Source organism: Nematolebias whitei, chromosome 4 (genome assembly GCF_014905685.2).
Source record: "Nematolebias whitei isolate Nwh7 chromosome 4, NemWhi1, whole genome shotgun sequence".
Classification (NCBI taxonomy): Eukaryota; Metazoa; Chordata; class Actinopteri; order Cyprinodontiformes; family Rivulidae; genus Nematolebias; species Nematolebias whitei.
The window spans coordinates 14,683,171-14,707,889 of record NC_056501.1 but is presented as its reverse complement, the minus strand read 5'-3'; the positions used below and the strand labels follow the sequence as shown (position 1 = coordinate 14,707,889).

At 40.7% G+C, this 24,719-nt stretch overlaps 1 protein-coding gene across 1 annotated transcript in view; it reads right to left on the bottom strand.

The window, feature by feature from the left end:
* Window positions 1-16,252: 16,252 nt before the first annotated feature.
* cenpi (centromere protein I) overlaps window positions 16,253-24,719 on the bottom strand; it is a 25,638-nt gene continuing 17,171 nt past the window's right edge. The window contains exons 11-20 of the mRNA XM_037675512.1: window positions 24,240-24,334; window positions 24,027-24,144; window positions 22,510-22,574; window positions 22,222-22,331; window positions 20,354-20,489; window positions 18,201-18,325; window positions 17,789-17,837; window positions 17,172-17,390; window positions 16,487-16,528; window positions 16,253-16,375 (exon numbers count right to left, since the gene is read on the bottom strand). Coding sequence (XP_037531440.1) covers window positions 16,253-16,375; window positions 16,487-16,528; window positions 17,172-17,390; window positions 17,789-17,837; window positions 18,201-18,325; window positions 20,354-20,489; window positions 22,222-22,331; window positions 22,510-22,574; window positions 24,027-24,144; window positions 24,240-24,334 — 1,082 coding nt within the window. The remainder of the gene's footprint in view (window positions 16,376-16,486; window positions 16,529-17,171; window positions 17,391-17,788; window positions 17,838-18,200; window positions 18,326-20,353; window positions 20,490-22,221; window positions 22,332-22,509; window positions 22,575-24,026; window positions 24,145-24,239; window positions 24,335-24,719) is intronic.

The window sequence follows — 24,719 nt, the reverse complement described above, 5'->3', positions numbered from 1 at the left end:
CACATGCAGCATGCTGCGACTACAGACGTAAATATGGATGCTACGCGTGTTAGCATGCATTTAACGATTCTGAAGCTTTTGTGCAATCAGTGTCATCCAAGTATAAGTATTAGTCAACAAAGTACTATTTACTGCGATTGTTTTGTCCAAGGTTAATTTCTCATCCTGCTCTTTCACGGTTAAACCGACATATAACTGCACTTCTGGAATGGGAGGGATGTGCCGAAAGTAGAAACAAACTCAAATATCGATCCCATGATTTTATCGATAAGATTCGAAAAGATAAAGATCGATCTGACACCAACGTTGGTATTATATGTTGCTGGAAATTTTCAGTCATACAGGACATGGGAAACAAAAAAATAAAACACTTTACAAAAAAACAAAAAAAAACAGGCAATTGGATTCTGCTCTGCAGCTGAAGACGTTTCAAGTTCAGCTTTATATTGAATTTCCATGCTCTAAACAGAATGACACTGGTGGAAATATCAGTATTTGGATTGGACCACATACTAAACTGACAAAAGATGGAGAAAATGCAGCATGAGGTCACTCTAAAAAATTATGTGTAATATACGTATCCTAAGCTATATATCAAAAAAAGAAAAGTGAAGCTCATTATTAATGAGATTGTCCATAAGATTAATTTAATGGTTTGACCAAAATGGGAGAGGTGGCACAGAGGCCAGAGAAGGAAAGCCAGTTCGATTCCCTGGACCGAAAACAAAAATGCGGGTGAGAAAGGCGACGCACTCTCATTTGCCTCACTCCTTAACCCCCCCAGCAACTTCCCAGCTGCCTTAGATGGCAGCCCTCTGGGTGCTCACCTATGCTGTGGGAGAAATGCAGAGAATTAATTTCCTCCAAATGGTTACAGCTCTGCCATTTGTCATCAGGCTGAGGGTGATATTAAGGTCTTAAAAATTGCATAGGTGCAAGGCAAACCCCGAGGCTCTTGTTTGTTTGGAAAACTGTTCAAGGAGACTTAATACTATCTTTAATTTTGGAGTCATCTTGTATTTTTCCTAATCATGACCGTGAACGAGCTAATTAAAGTTGGAAACCTCCAACCTCAAATCTTTTTTAGTGTCCAATGTTTTGCTCGCATCTCATTACATTTTCTCCGACTGCAAAATTATACAACTGATACACTTCTCTTGAACCTGAACCAGGTTTGAACTCGGATGTCTGCTACCTGCTTGGAGAACTGCCAACAAACTGGTGCTCGGAGTTGCCGTTCTCTCTTCCATATAGCCCGAAGGTTAGACTGGGGAGGAAGAGTATCAGGAGTCATTTTTAATGAGTTCATCACCTCGCGTATGACAAGAATGGATTTCAAATTGACATAAATATGCAAATATGCTTGTGAAATAGTGTGAAATGGCTGCCACTCATCTGAGTCAATCCTATTTTCTGACTTTAACAATGACGGAAAAAACAAGACAAAAAAAATAACTCTACTCTGACTGAGGCCAAAAGCGCTTCTCACAAACAAATGACATCTGTGCCAACTGCGAATGGCACCTGCATCCAAATTATCCCTCAAACTGCAGATAAATTCACCATTTCTGCACCGCTTTCAAATAATAAATGGGAAATTACCAAGAGAAGGTGATCTTGGGTTACAAATTTGATAACAGTATCAATAATGCCCCTAATGAATCAGATGAAGAGAGTGAACCAAGAGGTGGAGGACTGAGCCGAGCAGAGGTCACGCTGCCAGCCCTGACACTCCACTGATCACAACATCGGAACGCGTTAGCTTTAATTGGAAGATGTCGGCGCACGTAGACGATGAAGCCCGACAAGTGAGGAGTAGATGCTGCATTACCTTAATGCGAGCTGACGGGAGCGAGTCGTCCGCTCGAGAGTAAAATTTGCTAAGAACGGGAACACTGAGGCGCACGGTACGGAGACGAAGCAGAGGAACGATGTAAGCTGCAGCAGCATCCGTAGAATGGATATCACATTGGGAATGACTTATATCAAAAGGTTTCAAAGCAGTCTATGTAAACAACTTTACAAACTTTACCATTGCCATCAATTGAGCAGTGCATGTAAAAATGCAAATGCAAATAGCAGCAGCAGCTAGCTGTAGCAATTCTAGGGGCACCTGGAGCTCTGCTGCCATTAAATTTAGGAAAAACTGCAGCATTTAAGTCAGGATTCATGGTACCACATGTACCACATGCTCATGGATAAAGATAAAACAGAGCAGAAGGTGGATTGAACAGTTAGGTCCCTGTCTGCAATAATCAGGGAGTTGCTCTGGTCTGTTGTGGTGAAGAAGGAGCTGAGCCAAAAGGAAAAGCTGTTGATTTATTGAACAATACAAGCATTTAAAAATGAGCTGGGCTCTCAGCCTTATGGATATGAGGAGCTCAGATCCAAGCTCCTCTGTATTGAAAGGAGTCAGCCAAGATTATTCAAAGATCTGATTGGAATTTTTCACAGACACCTCTCTCTCTCTGGATGAGTTTTGGGCACATCTCACTGTGAGGAGACCCTTGGTAGACCTAGAACTAGACGGAGGGCTTATATACCCTCTCCAGCCTGGGAACCACTTAGGATCACCGAGGAAGTTCTGGAGAGCTTCACTAGAATGACAGATGTCTGGGTTTCCCTTCTAGACCCGTTGCTTCCACAACCCGACCCTGGATGGACATATGGATGGAATTAATAGGCAATAACAGTTCCATAGAAACCCACTTTGAAAAGATCAGAACAATCTTTTTCAATCATTTCCTAAATCTGTAGATCTAAACAATAGTCATCAAAGACTTTAGAGGGTTTTTTTAGCAATATATTGCAAAGGATGTCTAATCAAACCACTTTCCCACTTGCTGAAAAGTACAGATAAACACTAAAGCTACCAAAGCCAGTATTTCCTGCAGGGAGCAGGGGAGGATTAGGATATCTGCCTGCATCTTTAACACATCCTCTGCTTGGTTGTCAAACTGGGGAACATAACTGATCTCTTTTAAGACATCTCAGAGTAAGTGACACATCTGCCCTGCTGCTGGCATTTGATGAAAACTCAGAAAAATCACCGGAGTCAGTAGGCTTTCCTCGTTCGAACGCTGCAAACGTCCAGACAAAAGATTTCTCCTACAGCTGCTTTGACAATATCACAATTTGGATTTAATGGTGGTGGGCGGATTACCTCACATGACCACCGCTGCAGCCGAGCAAAACCACAATCTGACACAGAAACCATCGCACTACTCGGCACATGTGCAAATTCATAAATTCATCTCACCGCTCCCGCAGACTGTTAACTAAGCAACTGTTTGGAAGTCGTGGTGCCTTTCCCCTCTTTTCCCGTCGTATTATGGATGACTTGCCACCCCGCAGAGCGAGCCAGTCCTCAGCACCTCCCAGAGGAAGGCACACAGTAAATAACCAGCATAAACGTGTCACAAGAGACAAGCCCCAGACGCCAACCCATTTAACGTTAATAGGAACAGCACGGGTTACCAGGGTCTGAATAATGGAACGGCTTTCCAGTCCCATTCTTCCCCACGTATGTCCAGAGATGATGGAGAGGCGCAGGGAGCGTGCTGGAGCCGGCCTGACGGAGCACACCTGTTCCCTGCAGCCACACGGCTCGGGACGATGATGCTCTGAGGCGCGCAACAGCCATTTGTCCTTCTGGGCTTCAGGAGGCGCCACCACCTGACACCACACAAAGATGTTGCTTTCCCAGCGGGGCCTTGAGGTGGTGACGAGTGAAAGATGATGGGGGGTTTTTTTACTGGTTGGGAATTTCAATCTTAAATCCTCCAAAAGCAACGAGTAGACTTTTTTTTTTTTACATTTTTATTATTAAACACACAATTAATCCATTTTGACTTTGTTTTTATTTAATAAATAACAACATGGTAGAGTTTGTCACATTTTTGTCCACTACAATAAAACATGCTCGACTAGATTCCATTAAGCCTCGATGCATAAAATCTTAATCTTTTTCCTTCAATTACACTTTTTTTTTTGTTTTCATATTGTCACGGACTCTTTGAAAGAGACTGCCTGTGTGCATTTTAAGAATTAAAATATCAAACTGGAGCGAGATGAAACCGCAGAAACTCCGACTAAGCCTAAATGAAGTTTCATGGGATACAAACTCAGCAGATTGTTGAGCTTTTTAGTTTACTCTGCGCTGTGCGACAACAAATGGCTTCCTCTGACAGAAAAATACAAAAAATAATCCTCGTATCTCCAGCTATGCTGACGGTGTGCAGATTCCAGTGGGAGTGCGCCACATTACTGCTAATTATACGAACGCAAAGAAAGCAGCCACGGAAAATGTCACCGAAATAATTGTTTAAACAGACAAAAGCTGAGTCACAGTCTGGTCACACAAAGCTATATGTGGACAAGCAAATTATTGAGGTTTCCGTCTGTTCCACTCAGTGGCAACGCGGCTGCAATAATCTGGGGTCAACAGTAATTTAATCACACCGGTTCTTCTCCACGAGGCCCACCGAGGTCACAACTTGTAAACTTTCCTCTTAAGAAAACCAACGAGAACTCAGACTGATTATTCACAATCACACCGTTTGACCTGCAGACTCCCTTTGATTGTAAGTGAAGGAACATCTGGATAAAAATACGCAACGCCACAACAGTTTGGTAGGTTGCTAATTCTTAACGCTCTGCTAGAGTTACCGAAGGCCTCGGGCAGACTTTAACAAAGGATGACATTTTCAGATCGCTGTCTCATATTTAAAAAAAAGGAGGGGGGAAACATGGCAGAGACTAATCTTTAGCACAGTTTGAACTAAGACACTTTGATTATCAACATTTGTAAGATAGTAATGATAATAAAAAGAGAGTGTTCTTTTCACTTGAATCTTCAAGAAAGAAAGTCTCAGGATGGGTGAACCTGTATTTATGGAGTCAAATACATGAAATGACAGCTTCTGTCCCACAAGGTTCTAAAGGTCAAGAGTTTTGACCTTAGACTGGGTTCCGACGTAGGCTTAGTCCACTACAACAGTTTATTGCAAACATAAATAATAAAGTTGCAAAAAACGTGTTTGGGATTTTTCAGAGGTAGCAAAAATGATAGAAAACTACTCTGGATTTAAGAAGAGAAAACACTTTAACAAACTTATTACTGTCAAAACTGTCCTACAGAGGAGGAAAAAACATTACGTAAAATGGTAAATGTCTATTTCAGATATTTAAAAACGAAGTTTGTTGAGCTATCCCTTCGATCCTCAGATGGTCGTTTAACTTTATGACAAAAAAAGAGTTATAGGGGCAAAATCCACAACATAACCGTTTTAAAATACCATTTTTAAAACACGTTTGTATCATATAATCTAGTCAATATTTTTGGGTTATCCCAACCTGAAATAAAAACATCAAAATTAAATTACTTTGTTCAAAATAACTCCTTATAGGCTTTTAATTAAACATTACTATACAATTACTTTATTTTTTACTAAATGTTTGTTTTATGGCAATTTTTTTCAAAATAAGGCATTTTTCTACAACGGAGCTTTAGGGCCTCGCTAAGAAAAAAATAATTAAAAAACATAATATTACAAGAATAAAGTCATAGTGTTACAAGAATAAAGTCGTACGAGGCTTTTTTTTAATAAACAGCTCACGTTTATTTTGTTTTTTCCACTAGTCAGATCCACAACGCGACCTGTCAATAAATCCGGTAGGTGTGTCAGCAAATGACCAATCCGAAGCTAAATGCTCCTATAAGTGAGTCGCTGGGTCTCTTCAGCTTCTTTCTGGCATATTTATTGAAAACCTCCAACAGCGCTGCATGCACACAATTTCTCTCATTAAGCGCCGTTTTCAAACGGAAACAAAAACGCAAGTCATGACGTAATGATGTCACGTGTATGCATCCCAAAAGTAGTGTACAAAAACACAACAGTAGGCAGCAGTACCGGAACACGTTATGAGTAAGAGCGTCAATAACAAAGTTAAACAGTCTTCATTTGACCACAGTTAAAATGCGGTAAACTGCTTTATTGTGTTGAAATTCGGATAATATTACGACTCATTTAGTTTCGGATTGGTCATTTGCTGATATGCCTACTGGATTGATTGACAGGTCGTGTTGTGGATCCGACTCGTGGAAAAAAAAATGTAACAACTGTAAAGAAAAAAAAGTCTCGTACAACTTTATTCTCATAATATTGATTTTATTGACTTTATTCTCAATACTATGACTTTATTCATGTAATGTCATGAATTAAAAAAAAAAATCTTAGCATGGCAATGTAATTTTTTTAATTTTATTTATTTATTTATTTATTTATAAATTCCACTGAGGAGTTTCGGGAAGACCAACAGACCCTCAAGAACCGGAAGCTGAAAACAATGCCATGTTTGGAATCAGACTTGAGTGTGTCGGTCGGTGGTCGGACATGGATGGGGTGGGTTTTTTAAAATCTTTATTATAATATTTTTATTTTATAACTTTAATTTTGTACTTTGCCTGTGTGTGTTTTTGTTTTTTTACGTTTACTGAACGAGTTGACTGGTGCAATGTTTTCAGTCGAGCCCACAGGAGTCAGCTCAACTCTGGGCAGGCGTGGATGAGTCTTCAGTCTTGTAGAGTTACAGTTTTGAACTAAATGCTCAATGCAAAAGTGATTTTGCTCTTTACATCTGAACTAAAACAAATATATTGGGCAAGATTAGAGACCGGGTTTGAGAGCAACATGCAGCAGTGAAGGGCGCACCTCTACCAGGTAAGTTGTAACTGCCTGGCAGCCATTTTTACAGCGGCTCTCAAATGTAAAAGCAAAAGCACCATCTAGTGGGTCAATACAGAAATTGAAAGTATAAGGATAGAGGTAAAAATAAAACTTTATTGAAAGGAATGCATTATTTTCCATCCATCCATTTTCTTCCGCTTATCCGGGGTCGGGTTGCGGGGGTAGCAGCCCAAGTAGGGAGGCCCAGACTTCCCTCTCCCCAGCCATTTGGGCCAGCTCTTCCAGGGGTATCCCGAGGCGTTCCCAGGCCAGCTGAGAAACATAGTCCCTCCAGCGTGTTCTGGGTCTTCCTCTGGGCCTCCTCCCGGTGTGACGTGCCCAGAACACCTCACCAGGGAGGCGTCCAGAAGGCATCCTAATCAGATGCCCGAGCCACCTCAACTGGCTCCTCTCGATGTGGAGAAGCAGCGGCTCTACTCTGAGTCCCTCCCGGATGACCGAGCTTCTCACCCTATCTCTAAGGGAGAGCCCAGACACCCTGCGGAGAAAACTCATTTCGGCAGCTTGTATCCGGGATCTCATTCTTTAGGTCACAACCCAAAGCTCACGACCATAGATGAGGGTAGGAACGTGGATTGACCAGTAAATTGAGAGCTTCGCTTTTTGACTCAGCTCTCTCTTCACTACGACAGACCGACACAGCACCCGCTTCACTGCTGACGCTGCACCCATCCGCCTATCGATCTCACGCTCCATTTTTCCCCTCATTCGTGAACAAGACCCCAAGATACTTAAAACTCCTCCACTTGGGGCAGGACCTCCTCCCCGACCTGGAGAGGGCACTCTACCCTTTTCCGGCTCAAGACCATGGCCTCGGATTTGGAGGAACTGATCCTCATCCCGGCCGCGTCACACTCGGCTGCAAACTGCTCCAGCGAAAACTGTAGATCATGACCTGATGAAGCCAACAGGACCACATCATCTACAAAAAACAGAGAAGCAATCTTAAGGCCACTAAAACGGATCCCCTGAACACCTTGGCTGTGCCTAGAAATTCTGTCCATAAAAGTTATGAACAGAATCGTGACAAAGGACAACCTTGGCGGAGTCCAACTCTCACTGAGAACGAGCCAGACTCTATTGCATTATTTTATGATATGATAAATATGGGATCAGAAAATGCATTTATAAATGGATTTTAATATGGTCACAGTGTTTCCCCTAGTTTACTTGCCTTGGCAGGGCACTCGTATCTTCTGTGATTTTTATAGATGGGAGTGGGGGTGAGATGGGGACACGTCTGTGTTGTGCGCAGTTTGTATCGACAGTTTGAGTGGGGGTGTGGCTCAGTGCGAGGGAAACGAGGTGTAAACTGTAGCTTTTTAGTTAGCGCATCTGTATTGCGCTCCGCTAGCTTAGCGAGACGTTTAACGCTACGTCAGTGCCGGCAGTTGTTGATGGGGGGGTGGGGGTCAGGAGGTAGGGCACTCGTTTGTTGACAGGGTGGGGTGCCCTACTTGTATAATGGTAGGGAAAACACTGGGTCAGTTTTTCCCCAAAAACAACAAGAGGGTAACGTTACTGTGAAATTACAGAAGCTTTTCAAACAGTTCTGACAATGTAAAACTTCAATAAATAAATAAAAAGATTTTAGGCTTTGTCAGGAATTATGTTTATTGGCAACACGCATGCAAAAAAAATGTAAAATTATGAGACCTTCTGAAGGTTACCTTCTTCCATAGAAGCTAAAGGCAGAAACTGGCGTTTATTAGAGGTTATTTACATCCGAGCCTCGTCTGTCCTGAGTCACACACAAAAAAATTCTACAATTTGTGCGCGTGAAATTGGCTGTTAGAACGCAACAATCAATACACAAACAGCAAATATTGTTGCTGAAAGTAAACGCAAAGCAATAAATGCACACACCATTTGCTCGTTAGATCTGACAGTTATGGTAGGGTGGGATGAGATAGCAGCTGAAGATTTTCAACCAGAAGGAAAAAAAAATGCAAATCAGTCCAAACTGACCTAAAAAAAATAAAAAGACTTTACAGTCACACATTTGCAACATTACAGTTAGGTGTCAATAAAAAGGAGGTTCAAAAACAGTTCATCTAGAAATGCAAAAAAAATTTAAATCTCACCAACCACCAGCTGACAATTACCAGACACAAATGGCTGAATTAACAAATAAATGATATTGAAATGGAACAATACTGGATGATTTTTATCTTTACTCTGCAATATACAGCCTGAAGGAGAGTACTGCAAATGCATAAGATTAAAAAAAAAACATACCAGAAGGCATGCAGAGGGAGAGCAGCAGTGACAATGAGACATTCTTGTAATCCTGTTAGTCTCTTACAATTACAGTTCACTGCTGAGTGGAGCCTTGAAAAACACTCACTTGTGCCAAATCTTTGTATAAAGAGCGGCGTGGACTTCTCAGCATGCGTTACTCATTATTAATCATTTTTAAACCCAGCATGCCGATTCCTTTCTTACACTGCATTTGATTTGTAGCAGCTCCTGAGATCAGAGATGCGCAATCCTATCAACATTTTAAATCGTCATGCAAAAATGATGAGGTGTGGTCAGGCTTCGAGGCGCTAAGGGAAATGATCAATTGGTCCCGATACCAGTAGATTAATGGCGGTTTAAGATACTATAAGATACTTTAAATAACTCTACACTGACAACGTAGGACACCAACAATGTAAAATATTTTGCTCCAGCTGCTTTGGACCACTTTTATTTTTTCAACCTCCTGGACTGCACTTTAGATACCCAGACCATCACTCAAAACCTGCATTATTACACAGGCAATAAAAAAATAAAAAGCCAGTCTATGAAAGAGGGAGATTAAAGTCTTAAAAAGAATAGTTCAGGTCTTTTGGAGCGGAATACTTGAGAAAAGTTATTAACAATTGTCTTGTTTTTAAAATCCTTTTGAACAAGCTCAGTTTAAAAATATACTTTAATTATCATCACTGGCATAAAAAGCACGGGATTATGGAAATGCTCGCCTGTGAATGATTATTTGTCTGCAGAATAACTTCTCTGCCGACATTTGCTGATGAAAATGAGAGACACCTGTACATATATGTGAGCACCAGATATTTGATATTCATTTTATTACATTCAGATTCAACAACTACAAAAAAAAAAACAAAAAAAAAACATAAAATCAGTATATTATATGTTTATTGAAAGGTGGACAATGAACAGTAACTGGTCTTTAAGCTGAACTTTATCCGAGATCTCACTTGAAAACTGCATTAACCTTATTTATTTATTTATTTACACACTGAGCTCCATGGATTCATTTTGACTGCATCACACTTAGGCCTGTCACGATAACAAATTTTGCTGGGCAATTGTCTCAGAAATTATTGTGATAAACGATAATATTGTTTGAAATTTAACAATAATCAATTGTCAAATTTTAGAAGAAACGTTGATTTGTTTGGAGTGTAGTACCTTTTTTGACCACCTGATGGCAGTATACGACCGTTTGAACCAAAGGATGGATATCCAACATTTTTCAGTCAGGTCATCTGGACGGTTTCTTTTTTGTGCTGAAACGTTTCACCTTCGATTCAGAAGGCTTCATGAGTCAAGGAAACGCAACACAAAACTGAGTACACAAAGAAATAGAAAAAGCAAGCTGCCCTTCAAACTCCACATCCGTGTCTACAAATCATGAGTCCACCTTTTGTCCACAGCAAGTAAAAATTAGATTTACTTTTACTGGAACCTTTAGACCTTTAAAAAGGTAACACTTCACAATAAGGTACACAAAATGTGCTTAACTACTAGGGAATGCCTAAGGAACAAATCAGGAGCTAATAGGTAGTTAACCAGTACTTACTGAGGAACACACAGCCAAGCCTTATTAGGGGACTACTGGTTAATTACCTTGTAAATTAAGAGGAATTAATCAATAACTAATGGGTAGTTACTAAAAAAACAAAACAAAGGACGAATCAGGAGGTAATGGGTACTTAACTAGTAGTTACTGGGGAACACAAAGCCAAGTCTAATTGGGGGGACTACTGGTTTGTTACTACAGTAACAGAGGATAAATTATCCATGTGGGTTCTGAATAAACCCTGCACCAGTGAGGTCACAGCTCGTAATTGTCAAAAACCAGTTTCCTAGTGATTACTGATTTTATTACCCATTAGCTCCGGATTTGTTCCTCTTTAGTTTCCTTGGTAACTACCCATTAGTTCTTGATTTGTTCCTCTTCTTTACAAGGTAACTAACCAGTAGTCCTCTAATAAGGCTTGGCTGTGTGTTCCTCAGTAAGTACTGGTTAACTACCTATTAACTCCTGATTTGTTCCTATTTGTTCCTTAGGCGTTCCCTAGTAGTTAATCAAATTTTGTGTACCTTATTGTAAAGTGTTACCCATTTAAATTACCCACCTATTCAAGTGCACACACACAAACAAAGCCACAAGCAATAGTTACCGTAATTTAATAAGCAAAAATTTTCAACCTAATAAATGATGGTTCATGGCTGAATCAATGAATAAACATACCTGAACTTCAACTATTTTTTTATCCCTTTTATTCCGATTGTGTTGCTGATGATGCTTTTATTTTTCCAAACTTGTTTCGCATCCTCATATCTATGAAGATAAATCAGTTTCAAAAGTAGCGTACACGATTTGTATGTGTACAATAAGAGCCACAAGTTTTATAAATGCATGCTGCAAGACTCCTAAATGCATAAACAGTTTTTCAAATGTACACATTTCAATTTACACAAGATAACGGATTACGGGTCAGCTTGCCTGTGATACACACACACACACACTTATTTTTTATTATTTATTTTAATCTATGCAAATAGCTGCGTAATGTGAAATTGGCAACGTTGTAATAGTTTATAATAGCATTCTAATAAAACAATTAGGAACCCTTTATATTTACAAACCGGATTCCAAAAAAGTTGGGACACTAAACAAATTGTGAACAAAAACTGAATGCAATGATGTGGAGGTGCCAACATCTAATATTTTATTCAAAATAGAACACAAATCACAGATCAAAAGTTTAAACTGAGAGAATGTATCATTTTAAGGGAAAAATATGTTGTTTCCTAATTTCATGGCGTCAACAAATCCCAAAAAAAGTTGAGACAAGTCCATTTTTACCACTGTGTGGCATCCCCCCTTCTTCTTACAACACTCAACAGACGTCTGGGGACAGAGGAGACCAGTTTCTCAAGTTTAGAAATAGGAATGCTCTCCCATTCATGTCTAATACAGGCCTCTAACTTTTCAATCGTCTTGGGCATTCTTTGTCACACCTTCCTCTTTATGATGCGCCAAATGTTCTCTATAGGTGAAAGATCTGGACTGCAGGCTGGACATTTCAGTACCCGGATCCTTCTCCACGTAGCCATGATGTTGTGATTGCTGCAGAATGTGGTCTGACATCATCATGTTGAAAAATAGTTCTCTGCATTAATGGTGCCTTTCCAGACATGCAAGCTGCCCATGCCACAAGCGCTCATGCAACCCCATACCATCAGTGATGCAGGCTTCTGAACGGAGCGTTGATAACAACTTGGGCTATCCTTGTCCTCTCTGGTCCGGATGACATGGCGTCCCAGTGTTCCATAAAGAACTTCAAATCGTGACTCATCTGACCACAGAACAGTCTTCCATTTTGCCACACTCCATTTTTAATGACCCCTGGCCCAGTGCAAACGTCTGAGCTTGTGGAGCTTGCTTAGAAATGGCTTCCTCTTTGCACTGTAGAGTTTCAGCTGGCAACGGCGGATGGCACGGTGGATTGTGTTCACTGACAATGCTTTCTGGAAGTATTCCTGAGCCCATTCTGTTATTTCCTTGACAGTGGCATTCCTGTTTGAGGTGCAGTGACGTTTAAGGGCCCGGAGTTCATGAGCATCCAGTAGAGTTTTACGGCCTTGACCCTTACACACAGCTATTGTTCCAGGTTCTCTGAATCTTTTGATGAGGTTATGCACGGTTGATGATGATAACTTAAGTCTTTGCTATTTTACGCTGGGTAACACCATTCTGGTATTGCTGCACCATCTTTCTGCGCAACAATGGTGGAATTGGTGATCCTCTTACCATCTTGGCTTCTGAGAGACACTGACACTCTGAAAAGCTCTTTTTATACCAAATCATGTTGTCAATTGACTTAATTAGTGTCAAATGGTCTTCCAGCGGGCAGCACGGTGGCGCAACTGGCAGAGCCACTGCGTCTCAGCGAACAGGTCCCTGGTTCAAATCCCAGTCCGAGGGCCGTTCTGCGTGGAGTTTGCATATTCTCTCCGTGCATGCGTGGGTTTTCTCCGGGCACTCGAGTTTCCTCCCACAGACCAAAAACATGCATGTTAGGCTGATTGGTAACTCTAAAATTGTCCCTAGGCGTGAGTGAGAGAGTGAATGGTTGTCTTGTTTGTCTCTATGTGGCCCTGTGATGGACTGAGACCTGTCCAGGGTGTCCCCCACACAGTGATTGCTGGACATGGGCACCAGCGACCCCCGTGACCCAAAAAGTAAGAAGTGGATAAAAGATAATGGATGGATGGATGGATGGATGGATGGATGGATGGATGGATGGATGGATGGATGGATGGATGGATGGATGGATGGGATGTTTTAAGATGGCAGCAATATGACAGACTAGCCTTTACCACGTCAATTTGAAGTGAATTGGAGCTACAGCTAACTTTTTTCCTATTGATGGTAAACTGAATGAAAAGCTTATAAAACAGCATTCTAATGCTAGAAAATTGTTCAAATTTGAGATTAAAAATAAATAAATAAAATAAAAGCAATCCACATTTGTCCCAGGCTAATGGTTAGCTTGCCACTTGGATCACAAACCATTTCTATAAACTGCTACAACAGGTAAGATATTCATTGTTGTTTTTCACAGAACCGATTTAACCACCACTTTTAATGTCCAAAAACAAGATTATGGAAGTGAATTTTGTTTTGATTCATTTCAGAGACTAAAATTTTATTTACCACCATTAAAAAAATTTTTTTTTAAAAAGTTATAATGGTAAAGCTGCAACATGGATCAATCATGTCACAATAAATGACATCAAACTTTGTTTTACCTCCAGATTAAGGGGTAAACAGGCTCAGATGCGTTTTATTTGGGGGATTACACACAGGCTGCTAATTTGACACCCACTGAAGCAGGCAGGATTTACTTTTCCTTCCTCCCCTCCAGAAATGTCGCTCCGTGCTGCATCGCAGGAGACCTCGGGGTTTAAGACACCCGGCGTGAAATTGTCCCCGAAACTACCGGCGACATCCAGAGCTCAAAATCCGGCTCAGACCCCCTCACATGTCCGCCCCCACCCAAACACGCAGAAAAGACCCGCAAAACGTTGCGCTCATTGGGTAAACCTGCGGGGAATGATGCGTTTGAGGCGCTCGCTTAAAAAGTCTGAATTTTCCACTTCCTCTCGTGAAAAGGGGCGAGAAACTCTCTCGTTCAGCGGAGGAATAAAAGAGGTCCACCACCGGAGGATGTCGACCGGGACCCGGTACCCAGACTGCAGCCGGAGCCGTCACTCGGAACCGAACAGCGGTCTTACCTTTCCGTCTCCCTGCCGCGAGGGTTCCGCTCAGCTCGGCCGGAGGACGCCGCTGAAATGATCTCCTCCCCGGTCGAGGAGGATGAGGAGCGGCTCCGGAGGCTCACCAAGCCCCGCTCACCTCCCCGGGTCGAGCTACCATCAGGTCCGGAAGCACCGGGAGCCGAAGCCGGAGTGACATCCAAACTTACGGCGTTCACACTCTGGCGGGAGGAGGAAGAGGAGGAGGAGAGAGCCCGAAAGTGATGAAGGCTGAGAGAGAGGAGCAGCAGGAACTCTTCATCATCATCATCATCTGGACCGAACCGAGCTGCATCAACAGGGCTGCTCCGCGCGAACCCTAACTCCGAGCAGAAAAACTTCTAAAAAGACTAAAAGCAGCTGGAGAGTCCTGAAATGTTGCAGCTTCCTTCCCCGAACACCATCGAAGCCAAAGCTGCAGTCAGTGGCTCATTACAGTCACCATGGTAACCACACACCTGTGTCTGTCACTCCCTGACTGTCTTGATTGTTCGATGGAGAAAATTTCTAAAAAGGACTAAAAGCAGCTGGAAAATACAGCCCCAAACCTCCCTAATAAGTTGGTAATAATCCCTACATTATATTTAAACAACCAGTGGGTCATACGGTCACCATGGTAACCACACACCTGTGTCTGTCACTCACTGACAAGATAAAAGGTATAAAAAAAAAAAAAAAGCTAACTAGAAAAGTGCACCTCGAACAGCTGCACTGCAAAAACTACAAGTCAAATTTTGGAAGTTTCCCAAAGCATGACAAGCTGAATTTTAGTTTGTGTCGTTTTACGTAGACGATATCCAAAGTCACGTCCAGTGTTGAAGATAAGGTCAAACATACCAGGATGGGTGTGCGCATTCTGTCATTTGAGAGAAAACTTTACATAAGCATTGACACGCTGTGAAAGTGGACGAAAATCCCTACGTTTTCATGTATAATTTGTATAAAAATTGTCTTGGGAACATTAAGAATTTTGAAGGAATTAAGAATTTTTTCCAAAACCCCACCGATCTTCAATGGGTTTTTTGGTGCAGTTTGTTGCATTCTGCTTACGTTGGATTATGCTTCACTACCAAGTCACGGCCCACTACCCGACACAAAGTCACCTTAATGATGGAGAAAAAGACTATCTGCTCATTTTTACAGATGCTTAAACAATTGCAATTCATACAATAGCAGCATTATTTTATTTAGTTTCATCTAAAGAGCAAATAATGTACAAGCTCAATTTAGCAGCCAAACGATTTCCCATCCAACTCTTTTTCTTTACCTCAAACGGGATAAAACATTTAGGGATGTAATCCGGAGCTTTCAGAGCCGTTAACTCCTGTGAGCTGAAGAAGTTCTGAAAATAATTTGTTGCAGACCTTAAACGCATCAGGCATCTAATCGTTGCTAATCAGGCCACCTCTGTGAGTCGGCTTAAAGTTTTACAGCTCCTCAAATAAACCCAAAAGTATTTTAAAGGATCAGCACAACATCGCCTGGTATTTCATTCTGCATAAATGTTCCTGAACACTTTCCTTGTTTACTTATGTATTTTGATATTTAGTAGAATGGAAGCCTGACTAATGGATCTGTAAATTCCTTTTATTACGCGGGCTGTTCATGCTAATGCATGTTTTCTTTTTTCGTTTAATGCCAACCCTGTATTGTGTTTATTCTGGTAATTAAGTCCACATTGGATTCATTCATATAACATCACGGCGCCTAAACATCTTCATTAAACACACATATAAAAAAAATTAAAAATCATGAGTATTTTATTTACATTTCATAATTCAAGCCACTCAGAGTTCTACGACATTAAAAAGGAAGTGTATATACATTAAAAAAAAAAAAAAAGCTTGAAAAGATTTGAGCGACAAGGAGACATATGTACAAGTTTGGTTTTAAAAAGTCTTTAAGGTGAGCGTGTCTGTTTTCCTCTGCGGTGAGTTGATCTTCTACCTGTGTTGAGCGTCGCCTGCAGTCACCTGCCGGCTGACGTTACTCTGAACGAAGTCTTTCAGGCCGTCGAAGCCCTGATTGAACAGGTACTCCAGGTACCAGCTCCACGGCTTCGAGTCCTGAAACACACGCGGTCGAACCGAAGACGTTGCTTAATCTGTGACGCTCGGGCTTCGAACTACATCGGAAGTTTATAATGAGTGTAAAAATGAAACGGTGGCCTTACGTACCTTTAAGGAACTGAGGTTGATGTTCTTTCTGCTCGGCCAACACTGATAAAAACAGGACAGAAAGGTCACAAGGTCATTGCAAAACTTTTTTTAAAGAGTTGTTTGATACTAAACACTGAAATCTGTTAGAGACTCCTATTAATAATGAAGTATCAGTCTGTAATGCATCATCTTTGATAGATACATTTATACTACCGTGTTTTCTGGCTATAAGTCACATTTATTTGCATAGATTTGTCAGTCCTGTAACTTTTACGCCGAAGCGACTTATATACGTTTTTTTTTTTCCATATTCATAACGCAATTTTTGACTGACGCTTTAAATTTCGAAGAACTGCAACAGCAAGTCCTCCCATGTGCGATGGATGGATGGATGGATGGATGGATGGATGGATGGATGGCGCCGCACCACCCAGGCAAAATGAAGCAGTTTTGACCATTAAATAAATGTATAATAAATGCAACTTATATGTTTATTTCCTCTTCGTGATGCGTTTTTTGACTGATGCAACTTATACTCTGGAGCGACTTATACGCCGGAAAATACGGTAATTGGTTGAACTTGTGGTTCTATTAGGCAAACTGTAGAGAGAGGCTGAATGCTGATCAATCAAATTATAAAAAATAAATAACAATAAATCAATAAAATAAGACTGGTTTTGTTCAACAGCTGTAAAGAACTCACCTTCTGATGAAAGTCCAGAGCGTAGCTCATGAAGGCGGGGTGGTGGATGAGGTCGAAGCTGGTCCAGTACTGCGGGACTTCGCTGTTGAGGAGCAGCTCCTCTCCCAGCTGAATGTCCGAACCCGGAAAAAACATCCTGGAGTTCCACAGGCAGTTGACCATGAAGACGACGCAGTGGTTGAAGTCCTGGAAAGTCTGTCGGCTGATGTGGAAGGCCTGCTGGAGAAGAGGCGGAATGAAGAAAAACTTAGTAAATAAAAACAAAAAGTCCAGCTGAGCCACTCAGATCCAAAGTTTGTCGAATAATTCACGTGTTATTTACAGAGTACATTTTTTTTTCTTTCCTAATCAAATGAACTGGCGGCATTTTCAGGGAAGCTTACGGACTGCCTGAGAAGTAAAACTACTTAAAAAATCAGGGCTGTGGTAAAATAAACATTTGAATTCTCATCTGAGAGGAAATTATAGTTATCAGATTGATGCAGAGGCTTCAAGATTCCTAAAACGCTGCATCTAAAACGACCACGGCAGTCAGTTAAAAGATATATTTTCTAAGTGGCTGATGGGTTTGAATGCAAATGAATCATTTTCAAACATGAACTCTCATCTCTCCTTACCTCCTTCTGTTTCTCTTGACTCTTGGCTGATGTCAAGTTCACTTTGTACCTGGACAAAACAAAAGAAACGATTCGCTTATCATAAAGAACTAAAAGTGTTCGTTCGACGGAGTCTAAGAAAATGTCTGGCAATTAAATACAATTTGTCTTTTTAAAACGCATTTACACATAAATTTGCTTAAAAACCCCAAGAGTGTTGTCAATCAACAACCAATATACAATATTTTATTACAGACTAGAGTTAAAAATGACGCTTTCTTTCCCACATTAAGAACTAGAAGAGAGCTTTGATTTGTGTCCTTAAAGCCTCTCGGCGAAATAAATCAAACATCAGCACGTAAACACGTTGGATTCACAAAATCCACATGATGTGACACATTTACTGCGAGCCAAAGGACTAAGAAGTCTCGACCTGTGCATGATGTAGGCCAGTCTGTCCACGCTGACTGGGTCTGTGGCAAAGAAAGCTGGGTAAAAAACTCCAGGAGGAGGCATGATCACGAGGGGAAGGCCAAACTTCAGAAAAGTGTCACACACCTGAAACGGGAGGAAAGAATTCAGTCAAAACACACACACAGAATGTAAACACAACACAGCTGATGTGTGGCAGGGATTAAACCATTTTTGGTCAAACTGAACTAAACTAAGCACGTTTTCAGATTCCTGTTTTTTAAACCATGTTTTGATACAGAGGTCATCCTGATATGAGCAGCTCAAAAGACATTTGTCTTTGTTATTGGAATAACCCCTGGGAAATTGGTCTGAATCCTCCTTTTAGTCTATTGAGGATTTTGTGAAAATGTTTGAACGGGGAAACCTCAAACCACGTGTGAAAATCAAGGTTCCCCAGCAGGCATTGAAAATACTGTAGCTTCACTAGCACGCAGCAAAAGCATCAAACATTTAGGGCTATTCTGATCAAAATCACCATTAGTTCACTGGAAAAGGGCTTGAATGGATTCTTTAGCGTTATATTTTATAGATTTCATTCAAGGAACCCATAAAAATGTATTTATTCATCATATTTTGACAAAATCCAATTATTGCGAGATTTTCAGCTAATGCAGTGAGGCTGGATCAATCTCACTACACTGCCTTGGTTTGACGCTACGAGTGACACGCGTGGCCCGTGTTGGCAAAATGTGTCAGAATGAGCACAGGCTGCTGCGAAAAAAAAAAAAAAAAAAACTTAATTTTTGCCGTAATTGTAATTTGTGTACAAAACAAGTCCAATTGAAAAAATAAAAATAAAAAATCCAGCGAGCCCAGTAACTCAAAAATCATATAATGTTCCTGATTAACTTCATCTAACAGGCATGTGTTCAGAAATATACCTTTGTCCTATTACTCATAATTTCCTTTAAACTAACCTTTTGTTTTTTGTTACCTGCTGACGTAGCACTGGGAAATCCCTTCATATAATGTTTGCCATCACTGTGAAGCTTTGGGACAATAAGGTTTGAAGTCCTGATGACATTCCTCCAGTCCAGACCAGTAAAATCAAGTTTTCAAACCAGCACGCTCAGAAACTATGGTAACTAACTCGCTGGTGAACTACAAATCCTCATGAAGCTACTGAGATGGAAACTGGTAATTGGAAAATCTTAGTAACTCACTACTGATAAACGTTGTAACTCATTTTGCAGCACATATCATATCTAAGGTTATTAGGGCATTTTAAAAACTGTTTACTGTGGAAAATATTGCATAGAATACTCTAAATGATTACATGTTTGACTTAAAACAAAATCAAATCAAATAAATGTGTTTTATGACATTAGGAGTGAAAAGCAAACGAAGGCAACATCTTAAAACGAATCACATCTTTGTTTACTTTGTTGCTACATTTATTATCTGTTCTCACATGACCCAGTGTTTCAGTAAACGACTAGTTTTATTTCTGTACAAATCTAAGATCACCGCATTTGTAAATTTAGAGGAGCAGTGAAATTTGCCAAGTCAAATTCAGTGAACACAATCTTTTTTTTTAACATTAGATGGCTAGTTATTACAAAAGCAAAAACAATTACACTCGTCAGCACTTTATCTATGATTTACACACCTCAAACCCTGAAAACATCCCTTAAAAAGTCAAGACGTTTCCAGAATTAAAGGATTTGTAAAAACCCTGCAGATATGTGCTGAGGACTTCTTGGGCCCTCTGGGTTTTTAAAAGTCTAATGTGTTGGACTAAACCAGGCTGAGGTGTTCTGTTTAAGCCACCGGAATGATCCTTCTGTTCCTAACGTGTGTAATCAGCGAGCAAAAGAAGCCCTGAAGAGTCTTTCTTCTCATTTAAGCTTCAGTCTGACATGAAACGATAAGAGCTGTTGCCGAGCAACAAGCAAAAACCACAAAACCTTCATGTTTTCAGGACACTTCATCCCATCCTCCTTACGTCAGCAATAGTCCTGTTGGAAACTGTATGCTTTAAGATCAACAAGCTGCACGTAAATGTACGGTTCTGTAAAATATCTGGTTACATTTGTGTGAAGAGAGAATCTTTAAATAAAGTTTGAGCTGAACCCGACAAGACAACGTGGTTAGCAGCTTCGGCTCGCTTACAGTTTCATAGAAATCCAGGATGAAGCTGAGGAGGAGGGTGTGGCAGCCTTCCAGCTGAAGGCTCAGCGACGCCAACCGACCCACGAAGTGAATCAGCTCCATCACAGAGTCCTTGAACCCCGACAAAGTCATGTTTCTGGGAAAGAGAGAGCACACCGTCACACACGCACCCACAAAGTAATGACAAAACAACCTCAGGACTTATTATAAGCTCAGGCCTCAGCGCAAAATAAGTGAAAATATCTAATTTTGTATAAAACAAATCCATAAAGACACCATGTAACAATCCCAGTAACTAAAAAAAAAAAGGCAGAAAATCTTCCTAATCTAACTTCAAATTGAAGTTTTCTAACAGGCATGTCTTCAGAAATATTCCTTTGTCCTAGAACTTTATTTAAAATTTACAGTTTTTCTCTGCCGGCTGCCTTAGCAATGGGAAATCCCTTCGTATAATGTGAAGTTTGGGAATGCCACGTTTTATTTATAGCGCTGCAAATTCTGATATTAACCTGATTTCTCATAAACGGAACTAGCTTGTTGTTAGCCAGGAGATAAATCACCAAATTTCAACAAACTACACATCATTTTAAGGTTTCTGAGATGAAATGTTTAATTTCAAACCAGCGTTTGAAAAGTTGTGGGCAACATACGGCTCGAGGGCCAAAACTGGCCCTTGGACAGTCTCCATCTGGACCTGAATATCCTTAGTTGAAAATAAAACAACTTTTACACGAGTGGATGAAAACCTGCGTTTTATCAGTGACGCTTAAGGAATTCTAATCAAAAACCTTTGGGTTAAGATAGGCCTAAACTTTTTTAATTTGTTGTGTTTCCAGATCTCGACTAAACCTTAAAGATTTAAAAAGCAAATATATTTTTAAAAATTATTTAACATATTTAAACTTACAAATATATTGTTGCAGGAGCCAGTATACAAAAAGTACGTCTTATATTCCTGGGGAGACGTATTTTTAATCAACCACGCTATGCTACATCAATAAAAAGCCTGAAAAGGTCTTGATTTACAGTATTTTACTGGTACTATTACCAGTACTATGTGACTCCTGGTTGCATGATCTCAATAGGCATTGTGGGTAAAATTTAACGGTATGTTAATTTTTAAATAATTTCGGCTACATAGGTGTTTAGCCCTGTTCTGTCCAGTGATTACTGGTAGTATGCTACTCTTAGATAGTTTGTGTTCATTCTGTAGGTTGAATGGTTATTGATCTAGTAGATTACCGGTAACCATGAGTCAGAGAGCGAAGCGACATGAAGTCTATAAAACAATCTGGATGTGCGCTGAGAGCGAAGTCTGAAACGCCATCTGGTGGTTGACTCCTGTACTGCAACGAGGGCTGCACATACTACCAGGAGCTGTGTACTGTCTGATATTGAATTGTGGACATGTGTGGATTAAACAGCTTGTCTTATTTATGTACAAAATTGTGTTTTATTTTAAATTTAGTTGAAGAAAATGTATTTTTCAATTACTTGACCCTCTGGAAAAATATGTTACTCTGTAATCATTGATTTATTCAGAAATTACAGTGAAGGTAGGTTTTTTTTGTGTGTATGTGTGAAAATTGGTGAGTTAAATACTTTTATTCCTTCAAAATAATGGCCCTGAATGTCACTCTTTAATTTGGTAGGTGAAAAATCATTGACCTCATTATTTTAGGTATCTGGGTTTTACGTTTAGAAAAGGAGTAAGGTCTGGAAACAGGTGTTTCCCTTCATTTTATTCTATGCATTTCAAGATGTGGCAAACACACAAAAGCCAATTTTCCAGACTGTAGGAGCCCTGCTTTCATTTCTACTTCCTGTTTCTGCTCAGGTTATAAAAGAAAGCAGGGGGTGAAACTCACACGGACGTGTGGCTGTTAAGACTGATGTCCAGGTCGTCCTCCAGAGCGTACACCGAATGCCACGTCAGCCACTTCAGCAGCATATTGTTTAAACACTCGATCAGCCCACACTGCAGACATGGAGGAAAAGCACAGAGCTAACAGCAGTTCAAACAGCTGAGCTATAATGAGAGCTTCATAAACACAAGACACACACTGCTGCTTGTTTTTGGATTAAATTAGAAACGTTTAGTCACCAGGAAGAAGACGTCGCCAACTTAATTTGATGCTTCAAGGTGGAAAACCTACCTTGAAAAAGAGCGAGGATGTGAAGAAAAGCTGCGTGAGGGGCTCAAACAGAAGTTTTCTGATTTCTGAACAGGAGATAAAAAAAGGTCATTGTTCCTGCTCTGAAATTCAGTTAAACACAACTTTTATTAAACGAGTCAGTAAAATAACATCAAATGTATAAGTTCAAGGTAAACAAAGACCCTAATGACCCTCAGGAGGGAGGAGAGGGAGATTAATCTGCATGAGAGTTTAGCTTATATAAAGCGGAGCATTAATGCCAGTAGCTCCACACTCTCCAGGTTTGACCTGACAAAGCTCTCCGGAGGTCCAGTTGCTTTCTTTGACAACTTCTAGGGTTTGCTGTGCCTCAGATGATCGAGTATTTACCCCAGCAAACAGCTACAGATGTGTTTTGATACCTGTATGCAACCTGACAGAAAACATGCAAATGCCCATGTCTAAAACCCTGACTGATCAATATTACTGAATAAAAACAAATATTTCCTAATATCTTCATTTCTAAAGTGTATTCCAGAAGAGTAAGGCATAAACTTGTGGACGGCTGCCGTGTGTTGTGGGTGGAAGTGGGCAACCAAATAACGCAGACGGCCTAAAACCTGTGAGAGCCGTTCACACAAAAATAAGGCAAGGCAGTCCCAGGCTAGAGAAGTTACATGCCATATTTTCCACCATATAAGTCGCTCCTTTTTGCATAAATTTGCGAGTCCTGCGACTTATACACTGAAGCGACTAATATATGTGTTTCCCCCCCCCCCCCATATTTATAACTGAATTTTTGGCTGAGATCTGATGATTTCATTCATTCTGACATGGAAAATATTGAACACTAACATTTTCAGCTGCTAGAGGGCCCTTGAGTCATATGGCAAGCCAAGTGTCTCATTAATAGGTAAAAGTGGCGAAATGCAGCTGATTTGACCATTAAAGTGCATTTATTATGGAAAAGTTCAACTGAGACACGTCTTAGCTATAATTTTGAGCAAACAAATAATTGTTTTTCGTGTTAATCTTGTTAAAGTCCTCCCGTGCACGCTCCCTCGGCCGCCATTTGGCAGCCAATCGATTTTTGGCACAACACCGGCCCACATTTCCAGGTGGTCAGCGGTGATACATAATAGATGCAACTTATGCGACGCATTTATGTTTTTTTCCTCTTTAGACATATTTGCACTGATGCGACTTGTACGGTGGTGCAATGTGTACGGCGGAAAGTACGGTAATCCCTCCAATGAGTTTTGGTTCTGCTCTGCCGTCTAATCAGATGTCTTAACCACCTCAAACAGATGAGAAGGAGCAGCGGCTCTACTCTGACCTCCCCACCCTACCTCTACAGCTGAGCCCAACCACACAAAATGATTACGTCATTATAAAAAGTTAGTGGTTGAATAAGTTATGATCCAAACATGACACCAACATGCCTTCAACTAGTGGATGTTTGAAGGTGACTCAGGAACATACTTCACACAAAGAAACTAGACAATTAAAAAAAGATGATCTGAGGAGGTCAAACTAACGTGAGCTTGGAACGACAGGGATGTTGCTCAGAAGGCCGAGGATCTGCGGACGCAGCAGAGAGCCATCCCAAACGTTGAGGAACTTGTAGAGAAAAGTATCAGAACTGGAAAACCCCTCCTGTTGGGGTGGAGAGAAAAAAAAAGTGAAACAAACTGTTGACTTTGGCTTCAGCTTTAAGCACACAGCAGGAGGCAGCTGAACATGTGGCTCACCTGGAGGAAGTGCTGAGCAGACAGCAACCTGTTCAAAAACTGGAGCGCCTCCTCTGAAGTCTGGGTGGCCTCTCCATCACTGCAGAACAAAAACTCTGAAAATAAAAAAGACATTTAGTGGATAAAATAGTCAAAGAAATAAAAAAGATGAGATTTAGCAACACTCAGTGAGACCCCTACAGTTTTTTTTAACTCCCTCCCTAAAGAACCTCTTTCAGGGAACGACATAAGCAGTTTCCATTTGTCCGAGATGACTCACTTTGGTCTCAGACGACCAGATCTCACCTTGAGGTTGTCCGGTGGACACCCAAGAGAAAGACACCATATACTGTGTACTTTTACTGTGGTCATGTACATGTACACCATATACTGTGTACTTTTACTATGTCATGTACATGTACATCATATACTGTGTACTTTTACTATGGTCATGTACATGTACATCATATACTGTGTACTTTTACTGTGGTCATGTACATC